This window comes from Elephas maximus, chromosome 3, assembly GCF_024166365.1.
Source record: "Elephas maximus indicus isolate mEleMax1 chromosome 3, mEleMax1 primary haplotype, whole genome shotgun sequence".
NCBI classification, from domain to species: Eukaryota; Metazoa; Chordata; class Mammalia; order Proboscidea; family Elephantidae; genus Elephas; species Elephas maximus.
In genome coordinates this window covers 12,624,795-12,646,312 of record NC_064821.1, presented here as the reverse complement: position 1 = coordinate 12,646,312, position 21,518 = coordinate 12,624,795, and the positions used below count along the sequence as shown (strand labels likewise).

Below are 21,518 nucleotides of genomic sequence, written 5' to 3'. Positions count from 1 at the left end.
CTGCCACTGCAGCGGGCACTGGGGGCGCCGTGGGACCTGGCCTGGGCCCTGATGCCCTATGCCCTCCTGCCCCAGGCCCCAGGGTGGGTCAGGGGCTGGCCAGCTCCAGGTGAGTTGAGGGATGCTCAGGGGCACTCTGGGGGCATAACCGCCTCCGCCACCCCCACCCCGCGGCCTGGCCTCTGCTTACTCCAGCCTTCCTACCTCTGTCCCTGTCACACGTCCTCGAACCCCCACGTTCACTCTGTGCACCCTCTACCCCGCCTCCTGCTCAGCCCCTCCCTGGGCCCCACTTTTGCTACCACCTCCCTCCAGCCACCTCCTGGCCACACTAGCTCACTGCTCTCCTCACCCATGTCCACATTCCCCGAGACCGTCCTGTGTGGCCGCGGCCCCCCAGGCGCCCTCTGCCCCCCCCTGAGGTTTTCAACTCACCCCAAGCTGTGGCCAGACTCTGGCCCAACCCGAGGGCTCGCCCCTAGGGAGGAGGAGCACCCTGACCCCACCTCTGAGGCAGGGCTGAAAGGGGCAGTGGCCCAGGCCCCCAGACCCACTGTGCCCGCGCGGACGGGGGCCACACACAAGCAGCTCAACATGACTTTGGTAAAGTTTCTGAAGGTACCGACAAACTCCATGAGAACGAGCTCTCCTCCTCCCCCTGTCCCCAAACACCCCACCAAGTACAATAAAATACAATAAACTCCAAAAAGGACCCCCTGAGATCAAAGAGAGAGAGACCCAGTCCTGGCTCGGCGGCAGTCCCAACGCCCAGGCCGCCTTGCTGGGGTGAGGCTGCGATCCACTGGCGATGACAGAGACCTCAGCGGACCTGGGGTCAGGCAGCACCCGCCCCCACTGCCCCCTCTGCACCGCTGGGGCTGGGCTGGCTGAACCCAGGCCTAGGCTAGGAGGGGGGCAGAGACTGGGAGGGAGATGGGGAAAAACCACACAGGGACCAGGAGGCAGAGAGGGAAGTGAGAGAGAGAGAGAGGGAAATGGTGACATGGAGAATGTGCACAGGACAGAAGCAAGGGGACAGCGGGGTGAGGGAGTTGCGGGGGTGGGGGGGGGGTTGTGGGACACGGCTCTCTCCCAGACTCTGGGGCCGCCCCAGCCCAGAGGTTACAACTGAATAAATAGCAAGTCTGAGCGTGGCCTGCTGTCTTCCGTTCACAGTGTCTGTCGGGGGACGCTCGGCCGGCTGGCCCCGGGGGTGAGAGGGGCTGGGGCCAGGGGGGCCCATCTGTCCACAGCTGCTGGGCAGGGAGTCAGGGGTGGGTTGGTGCACCCTACTTTCTGTCCTCAGCTCTTGGCGGCCTCCAGGTCCCAGGTCTCCCCTGGCGGGCAGCTGGGTGGCCAGGTGGGGAAGGGGGCCTGTGGCCATGCCCCCGGCCCACTGCGGGGCTGGCCACTGCCACGCGGCTACCTGAAGAAGGGCAGATGGTGCTGGCTCAAGACTCCGCTAGTCCGCGGTGACTCGGTCTTTGCCATGACGTCCTTGAACCAGGACGCCACGTCCACCTCCAGCGTCTCATAGCGCTTGATAAAGCTGTGTTCCTGCGGGCCCGAGGGGTGGGCTCAGTATAAGGAGCTTCCCTTCAGGGGCCCTGGGGGATCCAGAGGGACCAGTGAGGAGAGGGAAGGGCTGGGATAGAGGGGGGGCGGTACTCACAAGTAGTTTATTATACTTTGGTCTCTTCCTGTGATCTTTAGTAAGGCTAGGGGGAGAGGAGAAATGGAGAAGGAAGTGAGGGCCCTGGAAGGAGCCTGACTACCTCCACCTGCTCAGACTGTCCTCCCCTGGGAGCCAGGGCTCTTCCAGGTCTGTCGGGCGTTGGGTCAGCTTCTTCACAGGCCTGGGCTGACAGGCGGGTCGTGTCCCCACATACGTCCTGAAGCCACTTGTCTGATCCGCCCCCCCAGGTGCCCTTCCCAAGATGAGCCAAGGGCTGCAGAACAGAGACGGGCAGGAACCTGTACTCAGGCCTCCAGCAAGTTGTGAGGCTCCCGCAAGAGAATGCAGAGGATCTGCCGTGAAGGCAGCGCTCAGAGGATGCTGCCGGGGCGCAGCCCATTCGCCCTGGGGCATCTCTACTCGTCACAGGCTGCCAGCACCAGGGCCACCATGGCAAATACCTGTGGGCCCCGCTGTCCCTCAGGCCAGTCCACCCCCATTCCTGGCTCCCAGGGCACTGGCTCCAGCCGGCCCACAGCCCCCACGCCTACCTGGGCGATCCTCCTCCAAACCCCTCCTGCCCTGGCCCACCCTGCAGCCTCCCTGGCTTCTGTTCACCCCCGGGGCTGAGAACTGCGGCAGGTGCTCACCAGTCTTTGACGAAGGACTGAAAGTCCCCTGAGAAGCCCATGTGACCAGGCAGGAGAGGGGGCTCTTCCTGGAGGACTTTGGTGAGGACCTCAAAGTCTGTCTTGCAGTTCTTGTAGGGAAACTGTCCTGTGGCCAGCTCCACCTGAGAGAGAGCCGGGTAGAGGGCAGACGCTGGAGTGGCAGGGACAGGTGCCTGCCTGCTCTCCCACCCTGGAGAAGCCCCTGTGCCCAGCCTGTGTAGGCAGGGCCCCCACTCACCAGCGAGATGCCGAGACTCCACACGTCAGCCCGGATGTCATAGTCCGGCTTGGTGGGGTCTGGGGGGTCGATGCGTTCGGGCTGTGGGTGGGTGGAGGGGTAGCTGTATCCAAGGCTGTCCCTGGCCCCTGTCCTGCCCCCAGGGCACCCCGGCCCCTACTCACCGCCATGTAGGCGGCGCAGCCAGCGCTGCGTGTCTTGGCCTTGGAGTCGACGAGGCGGCCACTGATGCCGAAATCGCACAGCTTGATCTGGCCCCGCTCATCCAGCAGGATGTTGGAGGGCTTGACGTCACGGTGGATGACACCGTGCTTCTCCTTCAGATAGAAGAGCGCCTTCACAATCTACGGGGACAGGGAGGGCGCCAGTGACGTGCCGCGTGTGGGAGGCCCCAGGCCACTGCCCTGCCCCGCTGCTCACCGCCACCGTCATCTTGCCCAGGATGCGCTCTGGGATGGGGCCCTGCATCCGCTTCTTGAGCTTCTCGGCGCACGTGCCCATGAGCTCCATGGCGATAAAGACATCGGTCTGTGGGGGAGGCACACACTTGGTGGCTTGGGGAGCCCCGTACCTATCTGCCCACCCCGAAGCAGGTCCCAGTGGCACAGGTCTCAGAGCACTCGGAGGCTGCTGAGGAGGAGGAGCTGAGGAGGGGCGTGTCCAGCTACTTCTGGGACCGCAGGGCTTCCCTGAACTGGCCTGTGGGGCGAGGCTTGCAGGGTGGGACCCGCGAGGCAGCTCACGTTGGTGATGAAGGTCCCGAAGCACTGCACTATGTAGGGGCAGTCATGGCTCTTGAGCACCACGTCCAGGTCCATGAGGATCCGTTTGTTCTCCTCCTTGTTCCCCGAGCGCCGCATTTGCTGCATGTGAGGGCAGGAAACCTTAGCGGCCGGCCGTGGGGCGCCAGGCCCACGAGTGAGCAGGGGCCACAGCTCACCTTGACGGCGATGACGTGCCCTGTCTTTCGGAAACACATCTTCCACACCTGGCCGCACGTGCCACTGCCCATCTCACCCAGGTTCTCCAGGTCGTTGATTTCTGCCTGGTAGCGCTAGCCAGGAGAGCAAGGGCTGGAGGATCTGCCGGGCCTCTGCCTGTGCCCACCGGGGGGATCCAGCCCAGCTGCATGCCCATCACCTGTCCGCCCCCACAATGCCAAGGGAAGGTGGGTACCTGGCCCCCGATGGTCAGGTAGCCAGTCTGCTTCATAATCTCCTGCAGCTTCTGGTCAATCTCAATGCTAGAGGAATAGGGAGTGGGTGCTGGAGGGAGTCCAAGCCAACCTGTGGCCCCCCCAGGTTGAACCACTCTCCTTCCCTGGCAGAGGCCCTCCCCACACTGACCCCAGCCCCAACAGCTCACCTCTCCATGCTGCGGGGTGTGTACAAGGTGGACGGAAGCCCCAGCATGTGGCGGGGCCGGACGGGGGGCGTGGGGTGCTGTGGGGAGCTCTCTGATGATGGTGAGCGGTTGCCCCCATCGTTGGCCAGCGGGAGCTGCAGGGCTGGGGGGGTGAGAGCCGGGGCAGGGAAGGGTTAGCTGCCAGTTCCAGGCTTGGGCCCTCACCATCCCCTCCCTGGCCCCTGCAGGAAGGCCGAAACAGGCCCCTGCCCTGCTGGCTGGAGGGGCTGGGGTTGCCCTCCCCACCCCGTGGGCCCTTCTCAGGGTGCCTTCTCCCCACTTCCCTCCTCTACCTAAAAGACAGAAAAAAGGCTGGTGGGGGAAGGGTGGCACCCAGAGGCTGAGGGCACATTCCCACGTTTATACTGACAGGGAGGCTGAGATCTGATGGTGTCCCTTGCTAGGCAGCCTCCCTGAAGTGACTGTCTGGTCCCCACCTCCACCCAGGAAGCAGACCCAAGGCCTCAGTGCCCACATTCTGGACCAGCTGGGAGGGAACGCTGCCAGGATCTGCCAGGGCTCAGGCCTGAGAGTGGCACTGAGCCGACTGTGAACAAGAGCCAGGCTGACCACCTGGGTGAGGTGGGCGCGGGACCCAGGTTTAGTCTCTGCTCCGGGGTCGGGGGCCACCCTCCGGCCAGCACGCTGATCTGGGAGCCTGCCGGCCTGGCTGGCAGAGCTGGGGCCCATGAGGGCAGGCCTGTGTCCTGAGTGAGGGATCTGCGTGGTGCTGCCCCTCCAGGGGCCACAGGACTGGGGGCGGGTGGGGCTGGGCCAGGCAGGGGGCTTGGTCCCTACAGCAGCCTGCATGCGGAGAGCTTGGCATGCTACAGGCAGGTGGGCAGGCAGCGGGCAGGCAGCAGACACCCCAGGGCAGGCGGCATAGGGGATGGGGGAACGGGATGGGGCAGAAGGCAGACAGACGGGAGCCAAGGCTCGGGCCCAGCTGCTCAGAGAAGATGTGGCAGAAACGGGCCGGAGAGTGCCCAGGCCAGGAGAGCAGGCTCCCCGGGAGCTAGGAGCCCTCCCAGGCTGGGCTGGCGACTGGGAGAGGGAATAGAGGACGGGGGCTGCATGAGACCCCAGAACCCTGGGGACTAGAGGGTGGATCCTCATTGAACCTGGGACCCAGAGGCCTTAGCATCTGGGGAAGGAAAACGACTACAAACACCCTCCACGGGTCTCTCCCGCCTGCCACACCCCTCTCTACACCACCTGTTGTGGCCCACTTTTTCTTCCCATGGCACTGCAGGCACCTGGACACGTGGCCCAAGTGACCAAGGAGTCAAGACAAATATGCTTGAGACGCTAGCAGTGGGGACCCTGACCTCAGCTAGAGGGAGGGGACCTGTACCTGAGTCTGCCCTGCAGGCCTGAGGGATACAGGGACTGCTGGGGCCAGGCAGGAGCACAGGAAGGGCTCTGGGCCCCAGGGGATGTGGCTGGCCAACACCTGCCACATGATGTCCCCTGCTCCAGCTCTGCTCAGCTCCCAACTGTGGCTGGACTCAGCCTCTCCTTCTCTAGCTCAACAACCTTCCGGGGCTCCTGAGGGCCCTCTGTGTTCCCCACTCCCAAGCCCTGGGTGCTCTAGAGGAAGACACTGACGGGGGTGTGGATTTGGCCCTTTTCTACCTGCACCATCGGCTCTCTGGGTGTTGAGGGCCACACCCCAACCCTCTCCACACCTCACCAAGTCCTGTCAGTCCTCTCCCTTGAACAGTCCACCAGGCCCCCTGAGGGTTGCCCCAGAGCCCAGGGAAAGGGCTCCTGGGGACTCTGAAGCACAGTGAGGACTTAAGGGGGGCCAGTCAGGGGAGCTGGAGAGACACACAAAGGCCCTGAGACAAGATCACAGAGGTGGTGATGGGCCACACAGCAGGGCAGGAGGGTGGAGTAAGAGCAAGCAGGTGAATGGAGAGGGAGAGAGAATGAGCACAGGAGTGAGAGTTGGCAGGTGGGCCCTGACACACGTATGCACACACGCACACACACATGCATGCACACACTGGGACAGGGCACAAACCCCGGCCACGTGCAGATGGGCAGAGGAGACGCCAGAGTCACCAACACAGCCAGCCTCCCCCCACAGGCACACAGTGACCCACAAGGCCAGACCCTTCGCCCTAGTCTCTCTCCCAACACAGACCATCCAGTACACGTATGCGTACACACACCCATGTCCCAAGCAGGGTTTGGGAGGCCTCGGCAGGGCTGGTCCCTCCCCGCCTTCTCAAGAGGCTCCCGGACCCCCCACTGCCAAGGCCCCTCCCCAGCTCTATGTTTTCTCTCCAAGGTGCTCGTGGCCTTCTAAAGCTCTCCCTAACAGGTAATGGGTGATAGCTCCCTGGTCACTGGGTGCCTCCACCTGGAGTGTCAGCACCACACAGAGAGGAATCTGGTCTGTTTTGTCCACTGCTGGGTTCCCAGCAGCCAGAACAGGGCACAGCACACAGTAAGGTACTCAACCTTTACGGAATTGCTGAAGTACATGGAATATTCACAGCCACTCGCCTGCGCCAACTCTCACTCACTCACATACACACGCACGTGTACACACACACGCACGTGCGTGACCCCCGTGAGACTCCACTTGGGGAGCGTTCACTCTTCCTCCAGGGAGTCCACACCTGAGCCCAAGGAGGCAGGGAGGAGCAGAAGGTGAGAGGGCAGAGAGGAAGAGGCCAGCAGGGCCCGCGCGTGAATGTGGAGGAGAGAGGAGGTGAGAGTGGGCGTGGGAGGAGGGAACACGCGCACGCACAGAGCACGGGCACGGGGCAGGAGGCACGGCATTCTGCAGCCGGGGCAGCGTTAGGTCAATGGTGCAGAGATCCAAGCGGCAATGATAAAAAGGCCGGTACCTGCTCGTTGGGACGGGGCAGGAGCAGGGCTTAGAGTGATCACAATAACTGGATGGGGAAAAGGAAGAAAAAAAACAACACCACAATAAATCACAACAGAAACAACTGATTTGTCCAAAAGAAAAGAAATCAAATCATAAATGAGCAGGGGGTGGGGGTAGGGGGAGTGTGAGACACCAAACTGCAGAGATGGGTAGAAACCGACAGAGATGGGAGGGTGGGATGGAGCGCACATAGACACAGACACCTGGAGGGGGCTCCTCCTGGAGGGGGCTCCTTGGGGCCTGCCTGCCACAGCCTCGCTCTGCTCCTGGGGCAGGGTCTGCTGGGTTAGCCACCCCTTAGGGCACCCCAGGCCCCTACCTAGCCCTGCCTTATCCACGCTGGGGACAGAGAGGCAGCACTGCAGAGCCCAGCAAGGACCCCCCTCCATGTCCTAGCCTGGCTTCCTGGCCTAGGCAGAGCTTAACCCCAGCACTCCCACCCCACGGGGGTCAAAGAGATTCCCCATTAAGGACCGCAGGCCAACTCAGGTCAGAGAGGGAGATGGGGAGTATACCCAGCACAGGGATATAGGGGGGATCAGGCTGGGTGAGCAGGGAGTGAGCAGGGCGCTCAGATATGGGGGGGTATCAGGAAATGACCTTACAGGGAGGTATCTATACTACAAGGCCCATGATAGATAACAACGTCCCCAAGTCACGGGAGATATAAACCAAAACCAAACCCGCTGCCGTCGATTTCGACTCATAGTGAACCTAAAGGAGGGCAATTTGCTGGGTCCAGAAAGTTAGAAAAGATAATAAGGCTAGGGGGCGGGGACGGGAGAAGTCAGATTCCTTCCGGTTGAGAGAATTTGTGGGGGGGGGGGGTGGAGGGAGGGTTCTGTGGGACATAACAAGCAGACTAGATTGTGGTCATGGGGCTCCAGGCCAGGTATGCATACGTTGGGGCGGGGAGGAGGCCACTGTTGACACCTGGTGACAAGATGCCAGGGCGGTGGGCACTGTGATGGCAAGATCAAAAAGAAAATGCATACGTGTGAAGACAAACATATAACATAATGACTACAGGTGACTCCAAGCCAGGTGTGTGTGATGGGGGAGGGAAAAGGGAATAGTTGCTTTAGCCCAAGTGACAAAGTCACTTAGGCTGAGCATTGGGTGTATATTTCTGGAGGAACTAGACAAAGTGACCAGATGGTCAAGACGGTGTGGGTGACACTGGTCAAAAGAGACATGAGGGGGCCTGGAGGGGATTACAGTGACTCTGGGCCCAGGGTATGTCGGTAGGGTGTGTGGTGGAGGGCTGTCTACTGAGCCCAGACAACAAGGTCCCAGGCTGGGGAGAAGGAACCACTAGACACAGCCACAGGAGAATGTGTGAATTCTCTGGTCAGATACATAGAGGAGTTATATGTGGTCAAGTGACCTCAGGTGTTTCCAAGCCAGGTGTGTGTGTGTCTGTAAGTAGTCTGGATGACAAGATTCCAGGCTGGGGACGGTGCTGGGGGGGTGCCGGTGGTGGTCGTCTTCACACAGTCACTGAGATGGTTGGAGGAGAATCGTCTGGTCATAAGGGACGAGGGTGTTTGTGGGAGGACCTGGTCGCGTGAAGTAGAGGGAACCCGGCTCAGAGTAGGCTCCGAGAATCACGGTGATGGACAGGTCATCAGGTGCGGAGATCTCACCTGGGACCGGGTAACTAGGTTCCCAGGCCGGGGGAAGCTCGCCCGGGCGCGAGGGGCAGCCCTGCGTCGGGGTCCCCGCCAGCCCCACACCCCCCGGGTCACCGTGACCCTCTCCCGGAGAGCCGACAGCGGGGGTCGGAGAAGAGGCGGAGCGCGAGCTCCCCGGAAGCGGGGGCGGGGCCTGGAGGCGGGGGCGGGGCCTCCCGCGGCGCGCGCCCCGCCCCACCCGCCCCCTCCCCCACGCCGCTGTGCTTACTGGGCCTGGGCCGCTGGGGGCTGATATCCAGGTTGAGGTCGATCCTCCGCCGGGCCTCGCGGTTCTCCTGCTTCAGCTTCGCTTCCAGGCGGGACAGCTTCTGCTCCAGGGAGGACGCCGCCATCTTCCCCGCCGCCGCCGCACACCGCCCGGCCGCCCGTCAAGTCCGGCAGACAAACACCGCACTGCGCCTGCGCCGGGATGACCCAGCCGAGCCGCCGTCTTGTCCGGCACGGCGCATGTCCGCGACGCGCACCCGCCCTTTCCGCGTACGAACTTCCGCGTGCTCCGAGCCGGAGGGATGTCGCCACCTAGAGTTCGCGTCTGGGAAAGTGCAAATCCCCACGGTTATGCACATGCGCGAGTTCCCTAGTGCTCCGGCAAGAGGCGCTGTGCAGGGAATCATCTTTCTTCAGCGAGAGGTGGGCGGGGAAAGCGGCGCGCACGCGTACAGAAAGGGAAACGGGGTCACGCGCGTGGCTTACCCTGCGCATGCACATTACCGGCGTCCCTGTTTGGCCGCAGCGACTGGTGGTGGTTGCGGCTGTGTGTTTTTTCTCCGCTTCGCTCTTCCCGGCCTGGCCCTCTCTGACACCCGCGCCCTTTCAGAATTGCCTTCTTCGGCTAGATAGTGCTTCGTTAGGATCCCTGTTAGGCTTAATTGCGTCCCTGCCCTCGTCTCGCAGCGGGGTGCCACCGCCTAACCACAATTAGGCACCTGTGGGGAGCATTTCCGCATCAGCCAGTCCCAACAAACTGTGGGGCCCTCGGAATCCCGTGGCGTGACCCTTGACCTCGGCAACTGGGCCAAGGTCAAGGCCAGCGAGTTCTCAGACCCGGTGAGACCTTGACATTCCTCCCCATCCGCCCGCTCCCCCGGAATGTGAGCCCGGTTCCTGGGCAGTCTGCAGAACTCTGGGTTTAGGCGCCTTTGGCTGGTGGCCACCTCTCCTCCCCTTCCAGCCTAAGCAGCTACTTTAGTTGGTCTTCAGGGTTCCTAGAGGGCCGTGGTGGTTCAGTGGTAGAATTCTCACCTCCCATGTGGGAGACCCGGTTTGATTCCCAACCGATGCACCTCATGCATGGTCACCATCTATTGGTCGAGCTTCCAGACTAAGACAGACTAGGAAGAAAGGCCTGGCTAGCTACCTGAGAATCAGTGAAAACCTTATAGATCACAGTGGTCCAGTCTGCAGCAGATCATGGGGATGATTCAGGACCAGGCAGCATTTCGTTGTGTTGTGCGCAGAGTGCCATGAGTCGAGGGCCGACTTGACAGCAGCTAACAACAGCAAGGGTGCTGGGAGAATGTCTCCATCTGGAACCACCCCTGTATCTTCAGAAGGCAGCTTACCTCTGCTCTTAGTTGCCAGGAGGAGGCTGGAACCTTGAACACCTGGGAGGTGGCCAAGCCCACCTGAGATAAGGGTCGGGGGCCAAGTGCTCTGCCCACACCTGGTCCAGCCTGGGCAAGTGATGACTAGTGGATGTCACTCCAGTGATGCCTTATGGATGAAGCAGACACAAAAGTGTGGAGTCAGGAGAATAAATGGGCAGTAGAGCAAAAGGAGTTCTCCAGAAAAAAAATCTAGGCAGAAGATGCCACCTAATTTCTCCTTTTGATTAGCTAAGCTCTCTGTTTTCCTGTCTTCTGAGCCCCCTCCTAGACTCACACCTTTGATTCTGGCACACGACAGTCGCCACTTGCCGTGGAATTGGTCTGGGGAGCTAGAAGGCTTACATAAGAACACAAGTGGACATAAGAGATCAGAATTAGAGTTCTCATCATTAGTATTCTTTATTGAGCACACGCTGATATATGCTCCCTTACACAGGGAACATTCAAAAGACATAGTTCCTGTCTGTCTTCAGAAAGGAGTCCCTGGGTAGTACAAATAGTTTGGACTCAATTAATAACCTAAAGGTTGGCAGTTCAAACCCACCCAGTGGCACCATGGAAGAAAAGCCTGGCAATCTGCTTCCATAAAGATTACAGGCAAGAAAACACTATGGAGCAGTTCCACTCTGTGACGCATGGGGTTGCCAGGATGGCAATGGGTTTTGGTTTTGGTCCTCAGTCCCTGGGTGGTGCAAAGGGTTAATGTGCTTGTTTGGTAACTGAAAGGTTGGTAGTTTGAGTCTACCCAGAGTTGCCTCAGGAGAAAGGCCTGGTGATCTACTTCTGAAAAACCAGCCATTGAAAACCCTATGCACACAGTTCTACTCTGACACACACGGGGTTGCCATGAACGGGAATGGCGTTGATAACAACTGGTAAACGAATCTTCAGAAACTAGTCTGCACAGCAGGTGTCCTTAACCTAGGGTCCCCTGACCTCAGGAAGTCCATGCATAGCCCTTTGGAGATCTATTGCCTGCCTGTGTCTGCAGAATTTTGCCCATACGTGAACACTTTCCTGAGGAAAGAGGTACCTAGCTTTCATCAGATTCCCAAAAGGCTTAGGACTTAAAAAAGAATTCAGAATCCCTGCTCTGGACATTCAGGTCTCTACCCTTTAGGCAAGCATTTCTCAGCAGAGTCCTAGGACCACCTACCTGCATCGGAATTACATGGGATGCTTGTTAACCAGCAGGTTCCTGGCCCCCACCCACACCTCCTGAGTCACAGTCTCTCAGAGTTAGGGCCTGGGATGTTCTGCTTTGCAGTAGCTTCCCAGTTGGTTTTGCATAGCCAAATATGAGAGCCGTTGTTTTGAGTTTATGTGTCCATAAGAGCGAACAACTGATAAATAAGGGATTGGCGTCAAAGTAAGGTCTCGATGGTGCAAACAAGCGCTCGACTATTAGCCAAAAGGCTGGTGGTTAGAACCCACCCAGCAGCACTGTGGAAGAAAGGCCTTGCGATCTGCTTCTGAAAAGATTACAGCAAAGAAAACCCTATGGAGCAGTTCTACTCTGTAAGGCATGGAGTTGCAGTGCGTCGGAATCAACTCAGTGGAACAGGTTTGGATTTTTTTGGTTTGGCATCAAAGTTGGGAAGCTGGTCCCTTCTTCTCTCTGTGTCCCCTCCTTGGGAGAGAACCCCAGAAATACACTGGTTTGTTCGGGAGAGGGGGTTGGAAATCCCATTGGGATGTTCCCCCTCCCCCATAGAGGCACTAATTGAGCTGGGTTGTTGGGAGGTGGAAGGGCAACAGATCTGGCCCAGGGTGGGGCAAATACTAGGTGAGGTTTGGGTCTGGGACTCTCATGACTAGGTTAATCCCTGCAGATGGGGTTCTACCCCAAATCCCCAGCCTCCTGTCTCTCCCCAGACAAACCAGTCCCAGGAGCTTCTCTAGGCTCCACAAGGCTAACATGCTGGCCCCTCCTCTCCCGATCTGGCCTCACATGGCCAATTCCCTTGACGACAATGGCAGAGATTGTAGGGCGGCAGCAGCCCAAAACCTCCCGCCACCTCAACATGTCCCACCCTGGCATCACCCCCTCATTCCTCCTCCATCTTTTCTCGAACTTCAGCTGGCAGGCCCTCGTAAAGGGTGTTCTCCACCAGGAGCCCCGCCTTCTTGAGCCCCCCACAGTTGCCCAGCTCCTCAGGAAGCGTCTCCAGCCTGTTGCCCTTGAGCTCCAGGCGGCTGAGGGCCCTGAGCGCCCCCACATGGGGCGACAGCTGACTTAGGCGGTTGTAGCCCAGAAGCAATGTCCGCAGCTTGCGGCAAAAGAAGATCTCGTCGGGCAAGACCTCCAGGGCGTTGTAGGAAAGTGCCAGGTGCTGCAGGCTCTGGAGGAGGCCCAGCTCAGGCGGCAGGGTGCGCAGTCCGTTGTGGGAGATGTCCAACAGGCGGAGGCCGGAGCACAGGCCCAGCTGGGTGGGCAGGGTCTCCAGCTTGTTGTGGCTGAGGTAGAGCTGCTCGAGGCTCCGGAGTTTGCGCACGTGCTCGGGGACGTAGGCGATCTGGTTGTGCCATAGCCTGAGCGTGACCAGCTTGCGGCAGTGCTGGAAGCTGAGAATCTCCTCGATGGAGCGCAGGTGGTTGTCCTTTAGGTCCAGCTCCTGCAGTGCCCCAAGGCTGAAGACGGCATGTGGGATGCGCTCGAGCCCACAGGCCACCAGCTCCAGCTCCCGCAGCACTGCCAGCTTCTTAAGGCTATTGAGGGCCAGCAGGCGGGCACCGTCGTTGTGCAGGCTGAGCCGCTGCAGATGGCCAGCCACGTCGGTCACACTGGCCGGCACTTTCCCGGCATTGCTCCGAAGGGACAGCACCTTGAGCTGCTTCAGCTCTCGCAGGCTCTCCAGGGTGGCTGCTCGGGCCAGCTCTGGGGGGAAAAGCCCCTCCAGGTGCAGCTCCTCCAGCCCACGCAGCCCAAACACCCAGAGAGGCACCTCACGCAGCTCCTCGCACTTGACGCGGATCACCTTGAGCCGGTCCCGCAAGAAGACCTGCAAGGAGAAGGGCAGCCTGGCGGGCGAGTGCAGCAGGCTGAGCTCCTGCAGATGCACCAGCTGTGAGAGGCCCGGCGGGAAGGTGACGTCACAGATGGCCTCCAGCCGGAGGGCCTCCAGCTCGCTGAGCTCGAAGACAGTGTCTGGCAGCCCAGGCAGCATGCATAAGCCCAGCTCCAGCTGGCCGCGGGCGTTGCGCTGCAGCTTCTGCCGCAGCTTCTCAGGTGTCCACTCATGGTTGAGGTTAAGCTGCTTGAGGCGGCTCTCGCTGACCTCAGACAGAAAGACAGCGAAGCGCTTGGAGTAGAGCGAGTCGTACTGGTCAATGAGGTGCAGCATGAAGGCGAAGTCGTTCTTGACATCAGGAATGTCACCCATGCCTGTCTCCTCCCGCACTGAACGGAATGAGTACTCCTTGAGGGGCCGGTGGAAGAGCCAGTAGAGTGTGTAGAGGCAGGTGAGGCCGTAGACGCAAACGAAGGAGATGTAGCAGAATGCCAGCTTGGAGAAGAGGTGCGCCTTGGTGTGGTTGCAACAGAAGCTGGCATAGCCCGTGACCTCTGAGGTCTCCACTCTGCAGGCCACCAGGAAGCTGATCTTCCCCACGTAGATGAGGTTGTAGACCAGGATGGCCAAGAACTTGCACACTTTGAGCACTGTCTGCCGGATATACATGGTGTACAGGATATCACCCTCTTCCACGTGCACACGGAACTTCCTGACCTTCTCAAACAGGGCCTTGGCCTGCTCACCCTCTTTCTTGTCCAGGAGGGTGACGGCCGGTGGCTCTGTCACCACCTTCTCAGGCTCCGCCAGCATCTTCTCCTTCTCGCCCTCACCTTCCTTGCCCGACCCTGCCCCGGCAGCGGCCGCCACCACCACTGCCCGTCCAGGAGCAAGGCCCTTATGGTTCTCCCCGGAAACCTCGGACAGAGCCCGTGTGGTCCAAGGTGAGTCAAAGCACTTGCCCAGGATGGAGATGAAGTGCTCAATCTTGGAGCTGGTGCCAGGGAACTTGAACCAGAAACTGGTACAGACCATGAAGATGAGTGTGTGGATGATGACCAGGTAGGGAAAGTACTTGGCATACCAGTGCAGGGCAGTCTCATAGCAGAGCTGGTTGATGAAGCTGTACTGCTGCAGGTCCAGGTTGTTCTTGAGGCCGCTCACCTCCCGCAGGCCCCCCATCTGCTCAGATACCCCCCGAGGCAGCAGCTGCTGGCACGGGGCATCGGATGAGTTCTCCCGGGGTTCGTGACTGGGCAGACAGATGATCTTGTCCTGTGTCACCTGGGGACGGGGAGAGGGGCGAGGCCGGATGAGAGGGCTGGCAAGGCCAGGGGAGCTGGCTGAGGGTGGGGAGGTCCCCACCCCGACTGTCCCAGCTGGCTGGGACCTTGGAGGAGTTGCTCTGAGCATCAGTCTGTCTGAAAAACGAAGGCGTAACTTCAGTCCTTTCTAGATCTCAGAGATAAAACCGAGTGGTTTTTTTTTTTTTTTTTTTTATTGTATAGGTAACATGCCATAGGGATTGAACATTGGCGATGCCACTAGTGGGGGTGGGAATGGTAAGAGATCAGGACTGGCCTGCAAGTCAAGCTCTGATTTCCGCTTCCTAGACAGGCGCTCCTCCGACTCGGCCCCGCCCTTTAAGCCACATCCTTTCAGACTCGGCCTAGACCCTTCCCCCCACCCCCCTTCAGACTTCAGTCCTGCCCCTCAGACTCGGGCCCCACCCATCCAGGTCCCACCTCTCAGACTCCGGCCCTGCCCCCTGCCCCGCCCCCAGACTCACCGGCCCCGCCCCTCACCTGGAGGGTGCAGCCGAAGACCCCGATCATGAGCATGGCCACGGTGATGTACTCAGCCAGCACGTCCCACCAGGGTTTGAGCACCTTGAATGCCGGCTGCTGCTCGGTGAACTGCTTGAACTCGGCCACCGGGATCATCCTGCCTATGGGAGACGAGAGGGACACACAGAGGCTGTAAAGAAGGGTCTCCACAAGAGCCAGACACAGGCCTCTGCTCCCAGTCCACCCTCCACCCTGCCCAAATCTCACAGGACGCGCTCCTCACAGGAGATACCTCCTCCCCTGGCCACTCAGCTCCTGTTCTCATCAGTCTCCTGCTCCCTGCACCCTGCCCCCGTTTGACTCACTGGCCCTCTCAGAGCCCAGAGGGGCTGCAGGACCACTGCCTCCCAGCTTCCCAGTGGGGCCCTCTCCTGGAACCCAGGCATCCCCCTCTTGGCCCCGAGGTCTCCCTCAGGTGCCCCCTGACTTAAGAATCCCTGTCCCGGCTGCCAGCCCCGGCTCTCACCTGCCCGGGACCTGGGAGCGTCCTGAGGCCCGGGACTTCCGGGGTGTGGGCTGGGACCAGTCTAGGACGGCCCACCTTCAGGGGCACTGGGCTGTGGGCACCACCTCCAACCTCCAACCGGAAAAGCCGGCTGGATTCAGGCTCTGGTTACGGGGGCCCCAAGGGCAGGGAGTGGCCACACTGAGTGCTGGTCAGCCTTAGGGGTGGGGGGACAGGGCACGAGGGTTTCTAGAGTGGCCGGAGCCCAGAATCTGTGGTAGAAAACAGAGACCTGGGCACTCGGAGGGCAGGAGCAGGGGGCGGAGGATCTGAAAATGGAAGAAAGCCAGGCCCTGGGGAGCCAGGCCCCTGGGCAGCCTGGCCCACTCTGTCTATCCTACAGGGGTGAGAGCCACAAGCTGGGACAGCACCCTCAGCACCAGCTGGAGACCCTTCCTTGGGCTGGTTCTCTCAGGCCTCCCACCCATCTTCCAGGAAGGTGCCCCCTGTCCCCCACCTTGGCCAGTTCCCCCATGTTCCCTGAAGGCCTTGGGATGGCTCCTGGGTAGGGAATGGAGGTGGGAGAGGGGCCTTTAATCCACCCCTGCAGGGGCTCCCACGTGAGTACAGGGATTGGCATGCAAGGGGGCGGGCACATGCCTGGCTACACATGGACACCATGTGCACCTGCCCGGTTTCACAGGTACCTGACTCAAAACTCATGTGGAGTCAGACACATGCAAGCAGGTGCACAGAAACCAGGGTCCCCCACACAGCAGCACCCTGCAGGCGCACCCCACACGCTCAGGTACACACCCTGTCCCAGGCAAAGACAGGAGTGCACCGCAGACAGCCTGTCACCAGGTAATGGATGGAAACACGGATGGACACAAACACGCAGAGGTTGACTAATGGCAGCCACAAAGAGGGACACCCGGGGGCATTTGGAGTTTGCATATGCATGTGTGTGGGTACAAAGCTTCAAGACACACTCACTGAGCGGAGGGGAGACCCAGAGACATGGAGACACACAACCATTCTCAGCTAGGGAGGCTGTGGCCAGGACAGATCTCACAGTGCTGCTAGCTCTCCCTCCTGCAGCCTCAGGCCAGCAAATGCAGACACAAAAGCAGAAATACACAGGGTCCCAAGCCAGCTGAAGGAAGTGTAGACATACACAGAGTCAGGGGCTGACACAGGGGTTATCATTATCTGTCTCCTGGCTCAGGCTTAATCATTGTGACCCTAACATTAAGTCTCCGCAGACACATGGCCACCCCCCACCTGGTCTGAACAGGGCTGGTGGGAGGGCCTGAGGGCCCAGAAGGAGGGGCTGGCTGGGCAAGGAACCCAGAGAAGAACAGTGGGGACAGCCACTCAACTTAAGACCAAAAAGCCAAACCCACTGCCATCGAGTTGATTCCGACCCTTAGCAACCCTATAGGACAGAGCAGAACTGCCCCATAGGGTTTCCAATGGTGGATTCGAACTGCCAGTCTTTTGATTAGCTGCTGTAGCTCTTAACCACTACACTGCCAGGGTTTCTGACACTTAAGACCACCAAAACCAAAAACCAAACCTGTTGCCATCGAGTCAATTTCGACTCATGGAGACCCCATGTGTCAAAGAGTAGAACTGCTCCATAGGGTTTTCTTGGCTGTAATCTTTATGGAAGCACATAACCAGGCCTTTCTTCCGTGGGGCTGCTGCATGAGTTTGAACCTCCAGCCTTTAGTAGCCAATCGTAATCCACTTGCACCCTGCTGCTTTAAACACCTCCTCTTATCCCAGTGTTGTGAGGCGTGGGGGGTAAGGATCCTCACTTTCCAGACTCAGGGGAGAGAAATAACTCGCCCAGGGTGGTCAAGGCCTGTTCTGTCCCAGCCTGCGTGCTTGCTGTCTGTCTTCACCCTGTTCAATCTCGGGAGAGAAACTCCCTGAGATGGGGCATCTTTGAAAAGGGAGCTTCAGAGTGTTGGTCCGGCAGAGAAGGCACGAGGGTGGCCACCTATGCCCAGATGTGTGCCCCCCAGCACGCTGGAGGCCTGCTTTTCCTCTCTCGAGCCCTCCTCATGCCCCAGCTTGTCCCCAAAGAGATGGTGAGCGACTTCCTGCTAGTAGTTGCGTCAAGGGCTCCTGACGCAGTGCCCCCGGCCCCGTTTCCACCAGCACCCCCTCCCCACCCACCCCAGCCTTTAGGGGCCAGGAAGAAACTGCTGACTACTGTCAGCACTGAGAGGGCCCAGAAAGCACAAGGGGAAACTGAGGGCCCCGTTGGTGGCAGATCTGGGGAAAGGCCCCAGGCCTGGGAGCCCTCAGCCTAATACTTTGTCAAGCTGTCCCTGCCAGAACTTGGTGGGGGGCCTGGGTAGTGGGGGGATCTTGAGGTTCAGAAGGCAGACTGGTGAGGACCCTCGTGGAAGGGGTCTCGGGGCTTGGAGGGGCTAATAGAAATGAGTTGTTACTGTTTTCCCTGTGATCAAGGAGAACGGGGACGTGGTCCAGACCTCCAAGGCCGACCCCAGCCTGTCAATCTCCACTCTGTCACTTGGTCGGGCCTGCTGGTCCCTGGGCTGGCACCCCACGGGCCCGCCAAGGCCGAGCCTCTGTCCCCCACCCCACCCCCAGCTCCTCATGTGTCCAGTAGGGCCCGCCCTGGCCACAATTTCAGCTGCCAGTCGCACCTGGGGCAGTTCCGGCCCTCGGCCAGATCCCGGCTCCCAGCCCGACCACCATCCGCCACCCCATTCCCAGAGGCAGAGAGCTACCCACTCACCGCTCTGGGACGGACGCTGGGCCTGACTCCTGGGTCCCTGGGAGCGGCGAGGCTGGGACTCCCGCAGAGTTCCCGGGCAGGGAGGGTGAGTCAGGGCAGGCGGGGCGGGACAGGAGCCTGGGGGCCGCCCCGCCCCGCCCCGCCTCTGGCCCGCCTTCCTCAAGTCGCTCCCAGGTTGACCCCCACTCCTGGCGCCTTGTGGTCAGGGGAGAAGGGGAGGGAGGAACAAGAGCTGAGTTCTCACCTTCAGGTCCTGCCGTAGGTGGGCAGGGGCTGAGCGGGGGGAGCAGGGGCCTCAGAACTCTGGGCTGGCAGCAGTCAGGCTGGACCCTGGGGTGGGGGAAGTAGGGGTGGAGGCACTGGGCTCCCCTAGGCAACCTGTGACCCTGTCAGGAACAAGGTGTGGCCACCTGGCCTCAGCACAGGGCCCAACCTAGGAACTGAGAACAAGCTCCTAGCTGGAGACCCTCCTTTCCAGGGGCTGGGGACAGGGCAGTGGGAGGCTCCCCTTTCTGCCCCAGCCTGGTGGGACAGGGCCCAGCCCACCCTGGGGAAGCAGGCGGAGTGGGGGTGTTCACTGTTCTGTCCATGCTTAGCCTGTCCTGGAAGGAGGGGGCGCTGAGTGGCTCCCAGGTCCTGGGGACACAGAGACAGCAGGACTCTGGGAGCTGGGGGTGGCTCTGCTTCCCACCTCCACCTCTTCGTCCCCACCTAGAGGCCTGGGCTGGGTCTTAACCATTTGCCATGGAGTTGACTCCAACTCATGGCGACCCCATGTATGTCAGAGTACAACTGTGCTCCATAGGGTTTTCAAGGGCTGAGTTTTCAGAAGTAGATCACCAGCCCTTCCGAGGTGCTTCTGGGTGGACTTGAAACTCCAACCTTTTGGCCAGGGATTCCCACTGAGTAGTCGTAGAAGTATAAACCTCTACTTCAGGCTGGAGGCATCTGTGGTTGAACTTTGATCTATTCTCAGTCTGGAAAAAAGAAAAGGAGACCAAGACTAGGGTGAGGAGAGTAAGGCCCCCTACCTCATGGCAGAAAAAAGCCAGAGCTTTCACCAAATGGGAGAGAGCCTGAGACCTGAAACTGTGAGGACTGGGACTGCCTAAGCTTCTTTTGGAGCCCTGGTGGGATGGCGAAGTGGTTAAAAGCTTGGCTGCTAACCAAAAAAGGTCTACAGTTTGCATCCATCAGCTGCTCCTTGGAAGCCCTATGGGGCTGTTCTTCTCTGTCCTGTACAGTCACTATGAGTCAGAATCCACTTGAACACAACAGGTTTTTTTGTTTGTTTATTTCTTTTGATGCTTCTGTTGGAGCCCTGGTGGCGTAGTGGTTAAGAACTCTGCTGCTAACCAAAAGGTCGGCAGTTCAAATCCACTAGCTGCTCCTTGGAAACCCTGTGGGGCAGTTCTACCCTGGGATCACCATGAGTCATAATCAACTCCACAGGCAATGGGTTTGGCTTTTTGGTTTTAAGCTTTGTTCCTCTGTTGCCTCAGGCAACAGAAACCCTGGGTTGGAAGAGGCTCTTTGGACTCAACCCACCACTCCTCCCCCCCTCCTCCCACTGCAGCCCAAAGACAAACCCTGCAGAAACTGGGCCAGTTTTTCATGGTCTATTCAACAGCTCTTTATGTGTGCCATCGTACGCAGGTAAAAGTTGGACAATGAAAAAGGAAGACACAAGAATTGACACATTCGAACTGTGGCGTTGGTGAAGAATATTGTGTAGACTGTGGACTGCCAGAGGAACGAACGGATCAATCTTAGAAGAAATACAAGCAGGGTGTTCCTTAGCAGCAAGGACGTTGAAACTTCAACTTACTCACTGAGCACGTTAGTAAATTCATCAGAAAGACTAATTGCTAGAAAAGAACATCATGGTTGGTGAAGCAGAGGGTCAGCACAAATGAGGGAAACCTTCCATGAGATGGATTGACACAAAAGCCACAAGAGTAGACTGAAACGTATCAAAGATGATGAAGATGGTGCAGGGCCAGGCAGCGTTTTGCTCTGTTATATATAAGACTGCATGAGTCAGAACCGACTCCATGGCAAATACCAACCGTGTGCCAGGCCCAGAAGCTTCCACGGTGAACGAGATAGGCCAGGCCTCCCTCCTCTCACGGAGCTACTGTCCTAGAAGGTTGGAAGAGAGACAGACACTAGGCAGGCAAACATATGAAGGAACAGGAGAGCATCAGTCTGTGATAAGTGCTATGAAGGTAACAGAAAGAGTGAAGTGGTAACAAGAGACAAGGGATTCTGGAGACCTTTTGGAGGAAGGAACGTTTGGGACAGGTTGTTTCCCTGTCCTTCTGCCTCTTCCTCTTTCCAGAAAGGCTTCTCTCCTTGGGACCCATGCCTTGGGTACTTGTTTCCAAGTATATGCTGAAATCGGGCAGATCCGCTGCAAAAGACCTCTTTAAACTGTTAAAAAAGCAAAGACGTCACCTTGAAGACTAAGGTGCATCTGACCCAAGCCATGGTGTTTTCAGTCACCTCATATGCATGTGAAAACTGGACGATGAATAAGCTAGACCAAAGAAGAATTGATGCCTTTGAATTATGGCATTGGCAATGAATATTGAATACACTATGGACTGCCAAAAGAATGAACAAATCTGTCTTGGAAGAAATACAGCCAGGATGCTCCTTAGAAGCAAGAATGGCGAGCCTATGTCTCACATACTGTGGACACGTTATCAGGAGGGATCAGTCCCTGGAGAAGGACATCATGCTTGTAAAGTAGAGGGTCAGTGAAAAAGTGGAAGACCCTCAATGAGATGGATTGATGCAGTGGGTACAACAATGGGCTCAAGCATAACAATGATTGAGAGAATGGTGCAGGACCAGGCAGTGTTTCATTTGTTGTACATAGGGTTGCTATGAGTCGGAACTGACTTGACAGCACCTAACAACAACAAAATATGCTGAAATGAGCGTCTTCATATACTTCGCTTTGTGTACTTGTTCAAGAGCCTCTGAGCTCACTAGAACATAAGCCCCACCGAAACCAAAACACCAAACCAGTTGCCGTGAAGGCAATTCTGACCCATGTGTACAAGGGAGAATTACTCCCTAGGGTTTTCTTGGCTGTAATCTTCATGGAAGATCACCTGTTTCTTCCATGGTGCCACTGGGTGGGTTTGAACTGCCAACCTTTTGGTTACCAGTCGAGCGCAGACCATTTAGGCCACTGAGGGACCTTGCTCCACAGGGTTTTCAATGTCTGTGACCTT

General features: G+C 58.8%; 2 protein-coding genes across 4 annotated transcripts; both read right to left on the bottom strand.

Annotated features, from left to right (window-relative positions):
* Positions 1–449: 449 nt before the first annotated feature.
* MAP2K7 (mitogen-activated protein kinase kinase 7) lies at positions 450–9,032 on the bottom strand. 2 transcript variants are annotated; one of them, XM_049876697.1, is made up of 12 exons: positions 8,796–9,032; positions 6,850–6,897; positions 3,950–4,091; positions 3,761–3,827; positions 3,525–3,638; positions 3,328–3,447; positions 3,005–3,112; positions 2,749–2,928; positions 2,585–2,665; positions 2,326–2,468; positions 1,673–1,718; positions 450–1,557 (listed from the first exon to the last, which is right to left on the bottom strand). In XM_049876697.1, the coding sequence occupies exons 1-12, from the start codon at positions 8,917–8,919 to the stop codon at positions 1,423–1,425; spliced, it is 1,308 nt and encodes a 435-aa protein (XP_049732654.1). In that variant the 5' UTR covers positions 8,920–9,032; the 3' UTR covers positions 450–1,422. The 2 variants fall into 2 exon arrangements, with proteins under 2 accessions (XP_049732654.1, XP_049732655.1); XM_049876698.1 differs by lacking the exon at positions 6,850–6,897 and having other exon boundaries at positions 452–1,557; positions 8,796–9,031.
* A 1,549-nt stretch (positions 9,033–10,581) lies between these two features.
* Positions 10,582–18,355, bottom strand: LRRC8E (leucine rich repeat containing 8 VRAC subunit E). Of its 2 annotated transcripts, none has more exons than XM_049876696.1 (3): positions 18,274–18,355; positions 15,011–15,153; positions 10,582–14,489 (listed from the first exon to the last, which is right to left on the bottom strand). In XM_049876696.1, the coding sequence occupies exons 2-3, from the start codon at positions 15,146–15,148 to the stop codon at positions 12,243–12,245; spliced, it is 2,385 nt and encodes a 794-aa protein (XP_049732653.1). In that variant the 5' UTR covers positions 15,149–15,153; positions 18,274–18,355; the 3' UTR covers positions 10,582–12,242. The 2 variants fall into 2 exon arrangements, with proteins under 2 accessions (XP_049732653.1, XP_049732652.1); XM_049876695.1 differs by lacking the exon at positions 18,274–18,355 and adding an exon at positions 15,519–15,553.
* Between the last annotated feature and the right edge of the window lie 3,163 nt (positions 18,356–21,518).

What these genes read in the sequence shown, in the direction of transcription:
- MAP2K7 (XM_049876697.1), bottom strand. Translation starts at nt 8,919, where the DNA reads ATGGCGGCGTCCTCCCTGGAGCAGAAGCTGTCCCGCCTGGAAGCGAAG. An exon ending in TGCCCCGTCCCAACGAGCAG is followed by an intron (nt 4,092 to 6,849) that starts GTACCGGCCTTT and finishes TCACCCCCCCAG; the next exon opens with CCCTGCAGCTCCCGCTGGCC. An exon ending in ACCTGACCATCGGGGGCCAG is followed by an intron (nt 3,639 to 3,760) that starts GTACCCACCTTC and finishes TCTCCTGGCTAG; the next exon opens with CGCTACCAGGCAGAAATCAA.
- LRRC8E (XM_049876696.1), bottom strand. Translation starts at nt 15,148, where the DNA reads ATGATCCCGGTGGCCGAGTTCAAGCAGTTCACCGAGCAGCAGCCGGCA. An exon ending in TCTTCGGCTGCACCCTCCAG is followed by an intron (nt 14,490 to 15,010) that starts GTGAGGGGCGGG and finishes CCCCGTCCCCAG; the next exon opens with GTGACACAGGACAAGATCAT.